The sequence below is a fragment of the Coregonus lavaretus genome (genome assembly GCF_964263955.1).
Source record: "Coregonus lavaretus genome assembly, chromosome: 20".
NCBI lineage: Eukaryota > Metazoa > Chordata > Actinopteri > Salmoniformes > Salmonidae > Coregonus > Coregonus lavaretus.
In genome coordinates this window covers 7,504,254-7,523,675 of record NC_140007.1, presented here as the reverse complement: position 1 = coordinate 7,523,675, position 19,422 = coordinate 7,504,254, and the positions used below count along the sequence as shown (strand labels likewise).

Sequence of the window (19,422 nt, the reverse complement as noted above, 5' to 3'; positions counted from 1 at the left end):
AATTGGTGGCTGACTAAATACTTGTTCTCCCCACTGTATGTCCCTCCCTACATCAGCAGGTCCAACAGCAGGCCCAGACCCAGCTTCCAGATGCAGTCCCCTCTGCCCAGCCTACTAAGTCTTCCCAGCCTGCAGTTTTCTCCCCTCCTATACAGAGTGTGCCGGACCCTGGCACAGGTACTGCCGCAACCCAGCTTGACCTCAACCAGAACCCCAGCCAAACCCAGGCCCAGTCCCAGCATCAGGCCCAAGGCCAGAGCCAACCCCAAGATCCAGCGCCACTACCCCCTGACTCCCAGACAGCAGCCCCTCGGCCTGCCGGCACCAGCCTGACTCAGCAGAACCAGGCCAATGCTAGTAGCTGCACAGGGACCACACTCACCTCGGGACAGGCTCAAACAGAGTCCAATCTGGAGGTATGGAGGACTGGCCTGACCTATACATCCCCTCCCTGAGCCCTCAAATCTCTCCCCTTTCTCAACCCCTCCCTGACCCTCCCTCCACCTTTTCCTAAAACAGCATCACCAATATCTCTGCACCCCAAGTATCACCCCCCCCCCCCCCCCCCCCCCCCCCCACACAACTCTCCCTGCACCCTCAATTCCATTTATGCCCTAGCTAGTAATGACACAATCCATGTGTACGCCCCAACCCTTCTTTCACAGCATGAACAGACTCTGTTTGTTTTGTTCTGTCTGCAGGATCCTGGTGCCAGCTACTCCTACGACAGGTATGAGCTGACTCAACTCTTCAACTCTTCTGATAGTTATCTGGTGCAGAGATTTGGTGGTGTGTTAGGAGAGACTATGGAGAGTTCAGTGATGCCTATCGTTCTCTCAGGATCAGGGTAATCTAACAACCTTAGACATAATGGCAGGGTTGGGCAACAAGGACACCTTGGGAAAACCCCGGCCAAACCGTAGGCACGAATGGTGAACTGACAGTGCTTGCAGCTCACTCACTGGCTTTGCGGACATAAGGGTGACCAGTAAAGCAGTCTTAAAGGAGAGTTATTTCATCTCCTCGCTTTCCATTGGCTCAAAAGGCTGGGGAGCAAAGCAGGTAATCGTCTATGTAGGCGGAGACTCTCAGCCCCTTGTTTCTCAGGGATGTGAGAGCTGCCTCTACACATTTGCTGAATGTTTGGGGAGCTAGCGCTATCCTGAATGGACCAGCGAGGTGTTCGTGGGCAGTACCTTGAAATGCAAACCTTAGAAACCTCCTGTGTGCTGGCAGGATGATTATGTGAAAATAAGCATCCTGCAGGTCGACTGTGGTAAACCAGTCGCCTCGACGAATAGAGCAAGACACCTCTACCTTTTTTGGTAACCAGGAAGTACCGGGAGTAGAAGCTGAGGTGGCTCTCTGCCGCTGGTATCGCCCTGATAGCGCCTTTACTTAATAGAGAGGAGATTTCCTGCTCTAGTATTCGTGCTGAGTTGCCAGCCACTACGGATTCCAAAATGCAGTTGAAATGGGTGGTTTCAGAGCAAACTGCAGTCTGTACCCCTTGCTAACAGTGGACCAGACCCAGGGCTAGACTGCGCATGCATGCCAGTTCCCTGCTCTTGTGGCGAGTAGCCCAGACTCGATCACCAGAGAGCCGTGGCACGGGGGGGGGGGGAAGGAAGAGGAAGAGCGCAAACGCATGAGAATGGGTCGCTGCACACAGGGAAGGGTTCTAGGAGCACATACCGTGCCCTCCTGAATTATTGGCATCCTAGGTAAATATGAACAAAAAACGCTGTGAAAAATGTCATTGTTGTTGATCAGCTTGATCTTACACTCAAAATATCATGTGAATCTAACCTTTGAGTTAAAATTCTTCAAAGAAAAAAAATAGTCTTAAATAAATAATTATTTTATTCAAAAACATGAATGTCACAAATATTGGCACCCCTGCATTTAGTACTTCATGCACCCTCCCTTTGCCCAGATAACAGCTCTAAGTCGTCTCCTATAATGTTTGATGAGGTGGGAGAACACATAGGGAAGGGATTGGACACCATTCATCCATATAGAAACTCTCCAGATCCTTCAGAGTCATTGGTCCTCACTTGTGGACTCTCCTCTTCAGCTCACCCCACAGAGGTTTAGGTCAGGGGACTGGGATGGCCATTGCAAAAGCTTGATTCTATGGTCAGTGAACCATTTTCGTGTGGATTTGGAGGTATGCTTTGGATCGCTGGAAGATCCAATGACGACCCAGTTTTAGCCTCTTGGAACATGATGGAGTCCATGATGCCAATGCATCCTAACAATCTTCCCAGGGCCTTTGGAAGTAAAACAGCCCCACAACATCACAGATCCACCACCATACTTCACAGTGGGGATTAGGTTTTTTTCTGCATGACCATTTCAAACCCACCTTTGGTGTTTGTTGCCAAAAAGCTATATTTTAGTCTCATCAGACCATAGAACCTGGTTCCAATCAAAGTTCCAATGACATTTAGAAAACTCCAGGCGCTTACGTTTGTGGTTTGGTGACAGCAGAGGCTTTCTTCTGGCAACCCTTCCAAATAACTGAAATAACTTGTTGGCATGGAGGTGGTGTCTAATTGTAGTTTTGGAGACTTGGTGACCCCAAGATGTAACCAACTTCTGCTGTTCTCCAACCGTGATCCTTGGAGATTTTTTTTGCCACTTGAACCATCGTTCTCACTGTGCGTGGGGACAAAATACACTTGCGTCCTCTTCCAGGCAGGTTCATCACAGCTTCAGTTTTACATTTCTTCATTGTTGCCCTAATAGTGTAGATGGGTATTTTCAGGCATGTAGCTATCTTTTTATAGACGTTGCCTGATTTGTGAAGGTCAATAACCTTTTGTCTTATTTCATTTGTGTCTTCTCTGGCCTTTCCCATGCTGACTAAGGGAGTTTAGTCTATGTGTCTCATTTACACCCCAGTGAAACAGGAAGTCATGGATGACCTTTTTAAAAGACTTAGATAAAATCGGAAATTTGACGAACTCACTTAGCTCTTCAGTACGGGCCATTCTACTGCTAATGTTTGTTTATGGAGATTGCATGGCCTGTCAGCAACGGTGTGGCTGAAATAGCCGGATCCACTAATTTGAAGGGGTGTCCACATACTTTTGTATATATAGTGTATCTCTCTTTTATTTCGCCTCACTAAAAACAGTTTCTAAGCCTTTAGTCCCGTCTTGGGACCTGTCTATTGTGCTTGAGGTCTTTTTACAGCAGCCTTTTTTTTAGCCGCTGGAAAGTGAGGAAATAAGATCTCTCCTTCTAACCACTACTAATTTCCCTTACATCTGCGAAGCGAGTGAGTGAGCTGCACGCATTGTCAGTCCACCATTCATGCCTACAGTTTGCCCCGGGATTATCCAAGGTAACCTTGTTACCTAACCTCACCTTCATGCCTAAGGTCAGCAATAATGTATTGTCTCGCCTTAGAGCTTGTGGCTTTCCAAACCTAGGACTGTTGCATTGTGTTGTGAATTCCATTCTGTGAACGTTGAGGCAGACATAATAGCCTAGGCCTAGGCTACCAGCCACACAGGCAGCAAGAGGGGAGCAGGGAACTGTCCTTTATCATTGCGTGCTAGGAATATGGGACCAAATTCTACACGTTTTACTACTTTAATACACATATAATTGAATTTGTCCCAATACTTTTGGTCCTCTAAAATGGGGGGACTGTGTACAAAAAGTACTGTGATTTCTAAACAGTTCACCCGATATGGATAAAAACAACCCTCAAATTAAAGCTGACAGTCTGCACTTTAACCTCAGTCATTGTATCATTTCAAATCCAAAGTGCTGGAGTACAGAGCCAAAACAACAAAAAATGTGTCACTGTCCCAATACTTTTGGAGCTACCGAATGTCATCTTTGGTGAGTTTGTACATTTACAAGCGAATGTGAATGAGAGATATTGTGCAAATGAACAACGTTTTGATGCATGCTTGTCTGAAGGAAGAACAGTACTGGCTCTGGAGCAGTATGTGTACTCGCTGTGTCTGTTTGGAGTCTGGAGTCGCTAGGGCAACAGGCCTGCCTGCTCTGCTCGGAGAAGATGGGGGGGAGGAGCAGACAGGCCAAGAACAGAGAGGAGAAAAAAACGCAAGGAAATCAAAAGATGGCAGCTGTACAGATTACTCATCCAAAGGGCTTTGACTTCTCAAACACGTTTTTACATTTACATGTTAGTAATTTAGCAGACGCTCTTATCCAGAGCGACTTAGTTAGTGCATTCATCTTAAGATAGCTAGGTGGGACAACCACATATCACAGGCATAGAAAGTACATTTTCCTCAATAACTTAGCTATCAGTAGAGTCCGAGCTAGAAGGGGGTGGGTCAAGTGCAAGTTCTGGTAAAAAAAAAGGTGAGGAGGATTATTTAAGATACTTTTTGAAGAGGAAGGGTTTCAGATGTTTTCGGAAGATGGGCAGGGACTCTGCTGTCCTAGCTTCAGGGGAAAGCTGGTTCCACCATTGGGGTGCCAGGACAGAGAAGAGATTGGACTGGGCTGAGTGGGTGCTGCCCTCGTGGAGGGCCAAGAGACCTGAGGTGGCAGAACGGAGTGCTCGGGTTGGGGTATAGGGTTTAGCATAGCCTGAAGGTAGGGAGGGGCAGTTCCTCTTGCTGTTCCGTAGGTAAACACCATGATCTTGTAGTGGATGCAAGCTTCGACTGGAAGCCAGTGGAGTGTGTGGAGGAGCGGGGTGACATGAGAGAACTTGGGAAGGTTGAAAACCAGGCGGGCTGCAGGGTTCTGGATGGGTTGCAGGGGTTTGATGGCACAAGCGGGGAGCCCAGCCAACAGCGAGTTGAAGTAGTCCAGACGGGAGAGGACAAGTGCCTGGATTAGGACCTGCGGCGCAGAAAGCTAACACAATACGATGCCCCGTCACCTTATTAATTCAACCACTTACTTGTATAACTAGCAAGTAAAATTTAGGGGTCGTGTTAATGCAGAATTCTTCATTTTTCACGCCGGAAGAAATATCAAACCCATAAGAAATATCTTGCTGTGTTTTATAAACGCAGATCTAAAATGCTTCTTATTGTAATTTCTGCTCAGCATCAGACTAATTTTGTTCTTCAGTTGCACTTCTCCACTGCGATGAGAATTCACGAACGGGCATTCTATTAGCAGACAGTCCTCTGACTGATGTGTAGCTACTTTTATCCGGTACTTTTCTTGGTGTAGCCAGCCTAGTTTTCTCTGGTGAAATGCAAGATTAACTTTAAGCAAAACATTAGGAAATGTAGCTGGCTAAATTTTTTGGGGGGGTAAATATTAGATATAAATGATGATGTCCATGCAAAATCAAAAATCTTTGCTAACCGGTCACATAGCTATCTGCTTAGCTAGCTTGCTTATTGCATGTATGTCCAGGCCCATTGATACTAGCCTTATTATTAGTGAATTAACTAAACAAATATTTTCAACAGGAGTTCTATTTTGGTCACTGTGTCAATTCATCCATTTCTCAATACTGCACCTTTCTGTTGGAGAATGAGCTAGCTTGCTGCTTCTGATTTTCCCAGCTAGACATTCCTCGGCATTGTGCAGTGCTCGTGGCTCAGGCGGGGAGTGGCGGCTGGCATAGCAGCAGCTTTACTATGTAGAGGGACTATCGGCAAAGCCGATAGAGTAGGGCCGATAGACTAGAAAAGGCCAACATCGGCCCGATATATCGGCTAGGCCGATTTATGGGTCGTTCTCTAGGATATAGGCCTACCAATTTGGCAACAGGGAAATCTGGATACTGTTTCTTCAACCTGATATAAGTGTTAGAAATATATGTGTTGTAACAAGACCCTTGTATCATCTTAAGATAAACAATTTCCCTTGAGTGTGGGCGGGCCTGCATTTATCTTGACCTCGATCAACCACCTTGTTAAGCTTTTATTTTGATATGCACATACTGTTGTCAATATCAGCCAACCCTGGTAATTGAACACCCAAGAAGTGCATACACTGTTCGAGTGCATTTCAGTTCACCATGTTCAGACATTCACGACTGTCTCAAGCCGTTGCATTTATAGATTAATGAGTTGGACTGTATAGTTGACTTTTCTTTCATCTTTCATGAACCAGTGTGAACTCAGACGCCACCTCAGGGAAGGAGATGAGCGACGGTAACGAGGGGACGCACGGATCAGGGAAGGGCGAGAGCAAGGTCCGGAAACCCCACCGCCGCTCCACGCGCACCCGCTCACGCCAGGACAAGATCAACAAGCCCAAACTCAGCATGCTCAACGTGAGTACAGCACGTATATTTATAGTAGTCTTAGATCAATCGGCACACATCCATGTCTCTGACACCTGTTCCTCTCTGGTTTTTCCCTGGACAGGTGTGTTATACAGGGGATAAGATGGTGGAGTGTCAGCTGGAGACCCACAACCACAAAATGGTTACCTTCAAGTTCGACCTGGACGGGGACGCACCGGAGGAGATTGCCACTTACATGGTATGGTTAGAGTAGACCCTACTCTATGAAAACCTCCAAAACCAAGGGAACCCCCCACACAAACTTTTGAAATCTTGAATATCCATCACAATCTAAACACCTACACAGATGCACACGGAGCAACAACAAAAATGTCCACCACACCCCAGAAATCCTCTGTTACCCCTTTCAGCCGGCCTCTCCTAAACTCGGTGTGTGTGCTCTTTATGCCTGCTAGCTCTTAGTGAGTGAGATGCTCTTTCATGTTCCAGGGCACTGAAACGCCATGTAATGCTGTTCTTCTTCACTGCATTGCAGCAAAAACATTCCCCTCTCTCTCTCTCTCTCTCTAAAAACCCCAGCCCTGTTCATTTTGGACCGTTATGCTTTTTTGTACGTGGATTGCACATTTTGTTGCACATTATTTTTTGTTTCATTCTCCCAAAATCTAAATAGATTTCCAAAACTGGTGCCTCTGGCCGTGCTTTGGATAGGCAGGTTTCAAACACTTTCACATAGGCCAACACAATTTTTATCAAAGGAGAGTCCAGACGGGACCGTTTATTATAAACCTTTCAGGGGATTTGACATTGATGGATTGTGTCTTTTTGTCTGTTAGGTGGAGAATGACTTCATCCTGCTCCTGGAGAAGGAGATGTTTATAGAGCAGTTGAAGGACATTGTGGACAAGGCTGAGGACATGCTGAGTGAGGACACAGAGGGGGAGAGGATCTCTGACCACGCGGGCAGTCCCCAGCAGATCCACGGAGCAGTCATACTGGGGGGAGAGGTGAGGAGGAATGGGGGGATTTAGGGGTAACAGAGTTATGGGGGAGAGGTGCAGGTGGTCTTTCTCAGATGCATCTGCCAAAACTCTCAAGATGACTTGGTGAGCAGGGTAGCCAACAAACCACTGCCAAGATAGAAACATTGTTGCTGATGGGACACTTTTGGCTAACCTAATTTGTCAGCCGAGCCAACACAGTGACATTGTTGAGAGGATCCTTTCAAGCTTAATTGTCTCAAAGTTATAGTCTTGAGTGCCAGCCATGTATAACTATTCTCTCCCTTTTTAGGGTTCAAAGACGGCTACACCTAATTCACCACAACTTGTGTACCAGCAGAACGGTAGGGCTTCGTTAGCTCCTGGCCACATTGTGTGAAGGCTTTTGCTCCAGCCCAGCTGTAATACATCAATACAGAAAATAAACTAATCATGGTCTTCAAATGAGTTTTAACCTCTTAAGGATCGGACCCTTTTTTTCAATTTTTGTCTAAAATGACATACCCAAATCTAACTGCCTGTAGCTCAGGACCTGAAGCAAGGATATGCATATTCTTGATACCAGTTGAAAGGAAACACTTTGAAGTTTGTGGAAATGTGAAATTAATGTAGGAGAATATAACACATTAGATCTGGTAAAAGATAATACAAACAAAAAAACATGCCTTTTATATATATTTTTTGGTTCCATCATCTTTGAAATGCAAGAGAAAGGCCACAATATAATATTGCAGTTTAGGCACAATTTTGATTTTGGCCACTAGATGGCAGCAGTGTGTGTGCAAAGTTTCAGATTGATCCAGTGAAGCATTGCAATACTGGACTATTTTGAATCAAGTCTGCCCAAATGTGCCGAATTGGTCAATTGATACATTTTCAAGTACATAACTATAGAGAACATACATTTTGTATTACCATATCATTTTTGTAAGTTTACACACTCCCAGGAATGTCATACATGATGGATCATTAGCTTATACACTAACTTTCACTCATCTAGATGGCGGGGTGGGTGTGAAGCCAGAGACAGCAGGGGTTCAAACTGTAGAACCCAGTTCCTACATTTTAATATAAAAATTTATTTTATCAAACAAAACGATGCTACATTTTATCTCTGGGACCCTTAGGATGACAAATCAGAGCAAGATTACATTCAGAGGTGAATGTATTAAACCAGTTTGTTGTTGTTGTGCACTCTCCTCAAACAATAGAATGGTATTTTTTTCACTGTAATAGCTACTGTAAATTGGACAGTACAGTTAGAGTAACAATCATTTCAGCTTTCTGCCCATATAAGACATGTCTATGTCCTGGAAAGTCTGCTGTTACTTACAACAGTCATGCTAATCACATTAGTGCACGTTAGCTCAACCGTCCGTTATACGGGACACCGGTCCCGTAGAGGTTAATGATGTATGTAACAGATAAGTTGGAACAAATGCCTGCACAAGGTCTTGCAGGACCCCTAATATACCATCTTATCTCCAACCCACTACATAGTACATTACAGCCTCTCTGTGACTCTGGTGAACCTCAGACACAGGAGATTTCCTGCCTCAGTAGAATCTCTCTCTTCTTTTACATCTCTGTCCTGTCGTCCCTCAGTCTTTACGTCTCCCCCAATCAATCTCTCCATCCATTCTCTTCCTCTAAACATAATTTGACAGTTGATATGAATTTGTGAGCATCTCTATCTGTTGTTCATCTGCGTTTATGAGCGCACGTCTTTCTTCCTCTATAGCTCTATCTTACTGTTAGATCTGTATCTATGAGCGTGTTTCTTTGTCTGTGTACTTGGCAGTCCTCCACACTGGGAAGCGCTGGTTCATCATCTGCCCCGTGGCCGAGACGCCCACGCCAGACAGAGAGAGGACTTCATCAGACACCTCTACAGCCAAGGGTGCACACACACACACCCATCCATACACACACGTACACACAATCACACGGACGTACACACACACGCACGTATGTACGCGTATGATCACGCACACACACACACACACCCATCCATACACACACGTACACACAATCACACGTACGTACACACACACACACACACACACACACACACCCATCCATACACACACGTACACACAATCATACGTACGTACACACGCACACACACACACACACACCCATCCATACACACACGTACACACAATCACACGTACGTACACACACACACACACACACACCCATCCATACACACACGTACACACAATCACACGTACGTACACACACACACACACATCCATACACACACGTACACACAATCACACGTACGTACACACACACACACACACACACACACCCATCCATACACACACGTACACACAATCACACGTACACACACACACACACATACACACAGCAGAGTGGGTGAATAAAGCTGTGTATTAGTGTCTGTGTGTGTTTGAGCTAATGAGTGTGTGTTGTATGTGTGCGTAAGGGTCAGTTATGTAATGCCGGTGCTGCAGTGGTTCTGGGCTGTGGTGAAGGGAAGGCTTTATGCTCCAACCTACAGAGCTCTGATGGGGGAAGACAAGTGATGATGTAATGCCCTCACACACCCACAGGACATCCATCTCCTTGACTCCGACTCTTTTATTTCATCTCTCTTTCTTTAACTCCGTCTCTTCTCACCTCTCTCTTCCCTCCTTTCTCCCCTGCAGAGACTCCTGTCACATCATTGTCTAGATCCAGCTGCAGTACTACTCCTCCAGTGTCTGCCCCAACCCCTGTTCCTGCCCTGACCACCACAGCCTCTACTCCAGGCCACTCTGCCCCCCCTGCACCTCAAAGCTCTGCCCAGTCTCAGGACCCCAACGTGGGCAAGGCCAGAGTGCAGCAGCCGCAGGCCTCTGGAACCAAACCCTCCACCACCAATGCTACGACTGCTGCCGTGGGCCGCCACGACTCTGTTTCAGGCAGCGAACCCTGCGTCTCCATGGTAACGGACATCCCATGCTGCCCCATCATCCCACCTGTGTCCCTGGACGAGAATGGGGCGGGACATAAAGGGGTGAGTGGCACTTCCTCATGTCTACCCAATCAGAAGGCCAGCCTGTCAGGAGACCCGCCCCCTCCGCTGGGCTCCCAACAGCCAGTGGTCCTGCAGCAGCCCTATGCCATGCCCAGCATGGTGGGTGTAGGAGGTGGAGCTACAACACAATCACAGCCCCAGAGTCCCGCCCACCAGGCTTCCCAGCAGCAGGATGTACCTGGGGGGTCCGGGAGTGGAGGTGGAGGAGGCCCGGGGGAGTCTGATGGAGAGGGCCCGCCCAGGGTGGAATTTGTGGACCGCACCATCAAGACTCTGGATGAGAAGCTGAGGAACCTGCTGTACCAGGAGTACGCCCCATCATCAGCTCCCAACAGCACCGCCTCAGACCTTCAGGGCTCCAACACAGAGGGGGTCAGCTCTCCCCCTGTCTCTGACAGCCAGACCACCTCTGAAGGGGGGCTCCCCAGGAAGGGAGAGGTGCTGGTAAAGATGCACTGTGTGTCTGTGTCTGTCTGTGTCTGTCCAGATATTCCGATTGGGGCAGCCGCAGCTTTTTATCTGATGGAGGGGTGTGTGTGTGTGTGTGTTTGAATCCTTTGTGTAATATTGATTCAGCCATTGAATATAGTCAGTGGCGTTCAGTGTGACTGATACTGCATTTAGCAAGAGGAAGTAGAGCTCATGGCCCCTGGCCAGATAGCCCATTATACTCTGCACCCCTGGCAGTTTGATCTCTGATGCGGGTTGAGTGGTGTGTGGGGTGGGAGGGCGCTGATATGTTTAGACAAAGCAGGGGTCATAGAAGGATAATAGCTAGACTGATTCACAACCTGTAACCCTGATATAACATTTGACTGAATTTTAATGTTTTAGTTTTTCTCGTTTTCAGCCTCAGATTCCTGAGCGTACAGATAGTTTGGGTACACTGAGTGACTCTGCAGGTAAATTACATCACAAACCCAATTTGATATGCTATATTATGTGTTGTTGTAGTATTCATTTGTACTATTTAGGATAAACCCCAAGTGATTCCCACTTTGTAAATGTTGACCTTGAATTGTATTTTGTTAAGGATTGCTGAACAGGAGAGACTTTGTGGGAAGTTCCAGTTCCTATGGCTCCAAGAGCCGCTTTCAGGTAACCTACTTGAACCTACTTGAAGCTACTTGAAGCTACTTGAAGCTACTTGAATCCCTCTCACTTTAACAAAGACGAACATTCTGAAATAAGACTACATTTGACTTTGATTAAATTGAATGAATCTTATGTAACTGTAAACAATTGAATCGGTTTATTGAGAATTATTCAGTTTATTCAATAGTTGTTTTAGTTTATTCAGATTCTATCTCCCTCTCTAGATCGTCCCCACTCCTCCGGACGTCATCCGTCGTTTAGAGAAGGGCAGAAGTCACAGCACCTGCAGCTCGCTGGCTCCCTCTAGTGGCTCGGGGGGCTCTCGCGCTGCAGCCGAGGGGGACGGCCCACGAGACCAGGGGTGTGTGGTCGTGGGTAGGTTCTCAGTGATGACCACCGAAGAGGGGGCGGAAAGCGCCCCCAAACCCCACTGTAGTAACCGCTACTCAGCCCCCCCAGACTTCTACCAAGACACCACCGCCTCCAGCCCCAACACCACCCGCAGCCTGCTTCCACGTGCCCACACTGCTGACGCTGCCACCAACCACTCCTTCCACTTCGACTCTGACTCGGGGGAGGAGGACACCAGTAGTTTAGCCCGTCCCCTTGCCCACCACAAGCCTCCGGCTCATGCCCTCTCGGAACACAGCGGAAGTGACCTCATGAAGAGGGCGGTGGCCTTCCTGCGCCGCACGGGCCGCAGCAGCAGTGTGCAGAGCTCTGATTCGCCGAGCCGGCAACCCGTGGTAGCGAATGGCCACGCCATCTCGCCGCCTGGACCCGGCCATGTATCGTACGTCAGTAGTGACAATGACTCTGAGTTTGAGGATGCGGACATGAGGAAGGAGCTGCAGAGGCTGAGGGAGAAGTATGTGCACACACGCATATGCGTTCACAGTCATACACACAAAGAGTCAAAGTCAACCCATTGATATATAGCGAATGATCAACCACTGTAACCTTCATAGCCCTAGATAGGTTTGTAGCCCATTAAACACTGCAGAGTGGTTTAACTGCTAGTTAGTGAACTTTTAAAATTGTACGAGACAATATAAATGACAGTTCCTGTCCCAGTGAGAGAGAAATTGAATACATTCTTCTCTATTGCACTATGCAGATTTTTATTTTCCCTTTCTCAATCTCTCTCTCTTTTCTCCTCAGACACATGAAGGAGATCTCTGAGCTGCAGGCGTTCCAGAGGAGTGAGATAGAGCGTCTGTATAAAGAGCTGGGGAAAGCCGTGCCGCCCGGTGTAGGCCTGTTGCACGCTGCTCCCCCTAGTGGCCGCAGACGCAAGATCAGCAAACACAAGCTGAAGGCGGGCAAGCTGCTCAACCCAATGGTGCAGCAGCTGAAAAACAACCTGAATGCCACCACCACCGGTGAGAGGAAAGGTGTGTGGCTGTGTCAGTGGTGAGAAGAGAAGGGGTGTGTGGTGGATAGAGTGAAAGGTGGGATGAGGAGAGGTGTGAGTGACATGTCTCTGTGAGAGAGGGGGAGGGAACGGAAGAGAGAGAGGTTTTTGTGCGCTGTCCTGAGCAAGGGGAAATGAGAGTGTCTTGAGGAAGATTGGGAGGGTTGGAAATGTGGTAATAACAAGAAATGAACCCTAAAGCTGGTTCTGTGGCTAATCCAGTATTTCTCTCTGAAGGTGAGAGTGCACCGAGCTCGTCTGGCTCTCCAGCTAAGAGCTCCATTGTGTCTGACAGCTCGGCCCGCTCCAGTGGCAGCAGCAGCAGTACCAGCGGAACTCGGCCCAGCAAGGCCCCAGAGCCTGTCCAGACCCAGCAGCCCTGCTCCCTCAAGGGCTCCTTCTCCTCTGACAACATCTACGGTGGAGGCATGGCCACACACGTAGGCCCAGGGCAAGGTACCTACACACACGCATACAGGACAAGTTATACACACACTGTGGCATAGCACACACAGTACAAATCCACACTGAGGAATACCACCCACATTTTGGTGCTTATTATGTGTCAAACTCACACATAGGATACACACAATATACCAAATGCAAACACACCCAAATACGTGTCACTCACTGAGGTGTGGACACGTACTCAAACACCCATTTGTACTGAGGAACAACCAACAGCTCAGATTAATCTGCTGTAATATTCTAAGCTCTCTGATATTCTAAGTTGGGTCTAAATCTGAGGTCTCATTAGTCTCGTAAGGGGCCGTGGAAACTGCCACATTGAAAATTAGTCATGATTGTCAGTCTTCTATCGAAAGCAAATGTTTTTAGGCAAACGTAGAAGAGGGTGCCTCATCACACATTTCTCCTTTGCCAAAATCCCGCCACGATACTGCATGACTTCTGAGGTGTCAATGGAAGCTGTCTTCAAGCATTGGTCCCAGATCAGTTTAACACTCCTCAAGGTGAAGGTCAGGATGAATTGGGGAAAGTAGCCTGATCTTAGACCAGTGCATAGTGGTAACTTGTCCCTGTAGTGAATGTGAGGGTTGTCTCCTGCTGCTGGTTTAGCCCATGTGACTGTTACCGTGTACTGGTGCTGCGGATGTTAGTGGTGGTGGTTTCTCATCCCAAGTCTCTGTGTACTTTTACAGAAGTGTCTCTTTGTTTCTTCTCTTCTTCCCTCTTATATTCATTTTGACAGGCTGGACGGTATACCACCAAACGTCAGAGAGAGTGACCTATAAATCTAGTAGCAAACCACGTGCTAGATTCCTCAGTGGACCCGTGTCTCTGTCCATCTGTTTGTATTTGTTATTTTCTACTTTTCCTCACTCATCTCATCCCCATCTCCTCTCTTTAGTTCACCTCTTTATCTTTTCTCTCAATCTTTTACTGTGTTTTTAGATAGTGGATCCTCCCCTCCTCACCCTCCCTGTCCCCAACACAAGCATATGTCAGCTATTTTGTACGTCCTCATAGTTGTTCTGGGTTTAGACATCCCCCCCATACAAACGCTTTGTGCACTGCTTCTGGCTTTAAACAGACTCCAAAAGCATACTGTATGTCATAAAGCTCGTCTTCTCCAAACATGGGCGATGCTAGATCCGAAACCTGAGCGTGTGTGTGTGTGTCCGCCAAAGCTTCTGTATCCAATGTGTGTTTTCATTTACTAAATTCCTTAATTGTGAGGCGCATCAGCTCAAGTCTACAACCCCTCTGTATACCAAGACTAAAGCCGGCCCTCCCCTGATAGCTCAGCCAGGTTCCAGAGAGGCTTGCTGTGGTAGAGGAGGTCCCTCTCTCTCGGTCTCTCATGTTTGGACTGGGAGGACGTGCATGGTGCAGGCAGGCGGGGGGCACTGTTGGAGACTGGCTCCTGCAAAAGGGCTGTATCATCAATATTATCTACTTCCTCCTTCTCCTCTTCTTCTCCTGCTTTACCTGCATGTCTTGATTAGTGCTGACTGATGTGCTCCGGCTATAGTATCTCTGTGCTCTTCGGTTTAGATTTTTTTTTGGTTCCTTTGTTAGGTTTCACAGGCATTCTTGTACTTACTGGTATGTTTTAAAATGAGCTTCAGGAGTCTCGTTACTCTAGTACTTACAGCATTGATCATTCGGCAATTTGGCTCTCCACTCATTTAAAATTAGTATATGTGAACGGCATAGCTTTACTTTCAACACTGCCATTGTACAGTTGAGTTATCCATTGTAACGTTTAACATACCATGTACAAACTGAAGTAAAACGAGCCCGGAGCATGAAATATTGACAGTATTACTGAAACAATTACTTATTCCAAGTAAGTTTAAAGGAAAGTTCTAGACATGAAAATAGGACAGGACATGACAGGGTTACTAGGAGCATAGAATGGGAAGGTCTGAAGGACCTATGACAGTGTTGACCTACCCCACCTTACTGTGGACCAGTCTTCTCCAAACCCCCTGTACTGTACTGTGTACCACCATACCAGGACCTAGGTATCTCTTTATAGGCCTGAAATATTTTATTTTGTTTTGGATTGACAGCAGCAGTCTTTCCCCACTCCCATTACGTCTCACTGATTTTAAACCCCCTTCTCCTCCTCTCCTCTCCTCTCCTTTCTTCCTCTCGTCTCTCTCCCTAACTGATTTGATAGCTGTGTGTGGCTTTTCAGCAGCTTGTCCACAGACCTGTGGTGTGCGGTGTGTCCCGACCTAACTGTTTCTGTCTCTGTGCTGTTTTACCTTCTTATAGGGTCCACACTGAAACGACTATGTCTAGGCAAAGAGCGCAGCAGTAGTAACTATCTCATTTACTTCTTTCTCTGTCTTCTTTGCTCTCACTTTTTGTTTGTTTCTCTCTTTTTTTCTCTCTGTTGGCATGAGCAGCCTTGGTTTATATTCACGTATTGAGTTTGGCGGTCTGAAGAAAACGTGCCAGGTGTTGTTGGACATGTTGTGGACGCTGTTGCACGAGGAGTGTCACCTTCATGAATTGATTTTGTTTTGTTTTTGTTTGGTAGTGCATGGCGGTGTTTGTCCTAAATGTCTGAGTGCTGAATAATGTGACTTGTGTGGTTGTTTGTATCAGCGTTAAGGGTTTCTGTTTATTTTACTGTGGTGGAAGGGGGTCGGTTGGGTGGGTGGTCGGGATTCAACCATGCTGTAATCCTTTGGCTGCTAGGTTTGAGAACCCACACATTTGCTGTCCAGTTGAATGAGATCACATGTCAACTCCACATTTTTGCTCTAGTCAGCTGAGCTTTCTCCACAAAACAATTACCACTCAAAGGGACATTTTAAGGTCCACAGAAAACCAAATAAACTCTCATTCCCAATTTTAGTTGACCTGTTTGATATTTTAATAAATATGCAGGCTCTATAGAGGCTGATGGTGGTTAAAGTGCCATAGATAACTGTAAAAGGCCGAACAGCAGCCAATCGATTCCATCGGAAGGGTCTAACTGGGCAGAGTTTACAAATCTTTCTGTGTTCTAGGGTCTTCTCACGGCGCCAGTGCAACTCAGACGGCGTCCAATCAGCAACAGCCACCAGCTGTCCCCACTCCTTTGCCATCTCCTCAACCAATGACAGTGCTAGCTCAGGCCCAGACAAACAACAGCAACAACAAGAAGCCAGGCACCTTCACGGACGACCTGCACAAGCTGGTAGATGATTGGACGAAGGAGACGATGGCGGCCACACAACCGCGGCCCTCTCTGAACCAGATCAAACAGCAGAGACGCATGCAGGACCTGGAGGGCCAAGCCACGCCCCTGGGAGGAGCCACGCAGGAGGTAACTGGCACAGAGAAACACATCAAAAGTCTGAAGAAGACTTATCACCAGTGTGATAAACACTTTTGGGAGTTGCAGCCCGCCTCGCTCTCTATTACCTGATCATGTGAAAAAGTCCATGTACACAATGTTAAACATCCCCTTTGGTTCCTCCAGGTGAGATGTCCCATCCCTCCAAACAAGTTCCAGCTGCCTTTGTCGTGCCCGCTGACAGCTGCTTTAGGCTCAGCCATGCCCACTGCCCTGAGCTCCAAACCCTCTGCCATGCTCCAGCCCGGGTACATGGTACCAGCAGGCCCCTACGGAGGGGTGGTGCCCGGCCCCCTATACCCCCAGCAGTGGTCTGGTATGCCCAGCCCTGTGGGAATGATGGGGGCAGCGGGAGGGATGCCCTACCCCACCATGGCCAATGCAGGGGTGCAGGCGTACCCCCTGACCCTGCACAGCCCTGAGAACGTCCCCAACACCAGGACTACCTAATGTGACAACAAGCACCTCCCTGCACCCAGTAAACCCACATCCCACCCCATCGCCCCTGTCGCTCAACACAGACTGCCCCCAGATGTTCCCCTCTATCCTAGCACCCTCACATCAGGACTGCCTGACTAACAGGTCTTAACTCGGGGCGGCAGGTAGCTTAGTGGTTAAGAGCGTAGTGCCAGTAACCGAAAGGTCGCTGGTTCTAATCCCCGAGCCGACTAGGTGAAAAATCTGTCGATGTGCCCTTGAGCAAGGCACTTAACCCTAATTGCTCCTGTAAGTCGCTCTGGATAAGAGCGTCTGCTAAATAACTAAAATGTAAATGTAAATGTAAACTCATCTTGTGTTGATAACCTAACTCCCCTCTGTCCCCCCTGCTTCTCACTCCAGGGTTACAATTGTAATGAAATCAAACTCTTAACTTTGAATAGAGTGATGGGCTGGGAAAGAGAGTAAAGTAGGGCCCACACATTTAGGAGCTCCAACAAATGGCTTATGGGTCATTCACCTCAAAGCACAAGGAAGAGGATTTCGACACCCACCATCTGATTGTGCTGAAATAATTTCTGTAGTTAGAAACAGATAATATTAGCATTCCTGAAAATATTTGTTGAGAAATAATTTGATCTCTGAGAAATCTAGCGAATTGATTGCACAAACATTTGCCATTTTAATTTATAGGATTCATATAATCTTCAATAAATATAGTACCTAACATCCGATTTGGACCATCATTCTTCCTAACAATTAGTAAGATGTGGTATCCAATAAAATTATCAAAAGCCACCCACGGACCCCTTTTGAAGTCTCTTGCATTATTTACCATAGATTTGTGTGAAAGTACCCTGTTTTGCCCACTAGATGCCACTGTTCCTGCTATTGCCACACACAGAGGGGCCGTTTCCTGGACACAGATTAAGCCTAAGAGAAGGACAAACAATTGCTTTCATGGAGGACTGGCTTGAATTGTGAGGATGACCATAACATTTATTTTCATCATGAGCAAAAGCTATTGGTTTTCTACCCAAAGTTGCAAAGAAAATGCTGTGATCCATTTAATAAGCACAAGAAACCTGCTAAATTGATAAAAATGGTGTGGCAGTAGCAGGAAGAGCAGCTTCTAGTGGGCAAAACCTGGTACTTTCACACTAATTTATGGTAAATAATGTAAGCGACTTCAATGGCTAATTTCTCTGAACAGATTCACAAGGAATACATTACATAGGATGAAGAAGCAATAATCCAAGCCGCAGCTCCATAGAGAACTGATCCTGTATACTGGTTGTTAGGGTGAGATTGGTGTGGGGGGTCTGTGGGTGACTTTAGATTGGATTACTCATGTCTTACTCAATGGTAGGAAGAAGTTTTGTCCAAATCGGATGTTGGGTACTATATGTATTGAATATCATGTGAATCCTATAAATTAAAAGTGCTAATTTGGGTGCAATCAATTAGATTAATTTCTCAGAGATTATACATTTTCATTAAAACATAATGTTGCAGGAATGCTAATCTTATCTGTTTCTGACTACAGAAACGATTTCAGAACAATCTGAGATGGCGGGTGTCATGGCTTGCTGAAATGACATAGAACAACTTATGTGTTGGAGCATCTGAGTACTGGCCCCTACTTGACTGTACTACTGTACTACTCAACCCCTCCAGTGTTCCTATATGCAGGATAGTCCTGCTCCACTCTGCTCTGATTATGTGGTCTGATGCTTTGTTAAAGAGCAACACACGTGTAAATAACCTGTGCGCTTGTAAATATCCAGTGTGCGTGGCGATATACTTTCTACAGCACCTGTAGTTTTCCTGTGTGTTTGTGTGTATGTATACGTGTGTACAGTATAAATGTTCTGTGTATGTGTGTGTCTGAGCACCTACTGCTTTTAGCTTTGGTCTTGACTAAACTCACAGCCATACTCTATAATATCAGCGGTCACAAATGTGATGTTGTCACCAAATCCGTCATCAACGATAAGTAGTCATGTTTTCAGATTGATTTTTATTGTTTACTAACGTTTTGTCAACCTTAAAACACTACATTAGAAATCAAAATACAAGGGTTTAAGATGATGGGACAGGAGACCTGTATTTAAGGTGGAGGTTCTCTGGAGGAGTGTAGTGCCTTGAACATAGATTTTTCTGTAAAACGAAGCAAGTCCGCATCCAAGTGATTTTATTTCACGGTGGCTTTTTTTCTTTTCTTGTTGGTTTACATTTGAATGCCCTTGTAGCGCTGCACTATTAACACAGTATATGCTTTTATTTAAGTAATAAAATCATGTTTTTAATCTTTGTTTACTCTCCACGCCTGTGACATTTAGAATGCCATAGAGGTGAGATGTACAGTTGCCCTGTGGGAACAGACAGTTGATGTACAGTTGA

General features: G+C 46.6%; 1 protein-coding gene across 8 annotated transcripts in view; it reads left to right on the top strand.

Annotated features, from left to right (window-relative positions):
* Positions 1-17,349, top strand: part of LOC311147653 (serine/threonine-protein kinase WNK2-like) — a 101,292-nt gene extending 83,943 nt beyond the window's left edge. For 5 of the 8 annotated variants that reach the window (XM_084184385.1, XM_084184391.1, XM_084184390.1 and 2 more), the window contains 15 exons: positions 57-416; positions 702-730; positions 6,073-6,235; positions 6,330-6,446; positions 7,045-7,215; positions 7,502-7,553; positions 9,011-9,109; positions 9,885-10,699; positions 11,106-11,157; positions 11,289-11,353; positions 11,575-12,218; positions 12,512-12,744; positions 13,002-13,220; positions 16,253-16,551; positions 16,708-17,349. In XM_084184385.1, the coding sequence (XP_084040511.1) occupies positions 57-416; positions 702-730; positions 6,073-6,235; positions 6,330-6,446; positions 7,045-7,215; positions 7,502-7,553; positions 9,011-9,109; positions 9,885-10,699; positions 11,106-11,157; positions 11,289-11,353; positions 11,575-12,218; positions 12,512-12,744; positions 13,002-13,220; positions 16,253-16,551; positions 16,708-17,031 (3,642 nt within the window). In that variant the 3' untranslated portion in view covers positions 17,032-17,349. The remainder of the gene's footprint in view (positions 1-56; positions 417-701; positions 731-6,072; positions 6,236-6,329; positions 6,447-7,044; positions 7,216-7,501; positions 7,554-9,010; positions 9,110-9,884; positions 10,700-11,105; positions 11,158-11,288; positions 11,354-11,574; positions 12,219-12,511; positions 12,745-13,001; positions 13,221-16,252; positions 16,552-16,707) is intronic. The other 3 variants (XM_084184389.1, XM_084184388.1, XM_084184386.1) reach the window with 3 other exon arrangements.
* Positions 17,350-19,422: the final 2,073 nt, after the last annotated feature.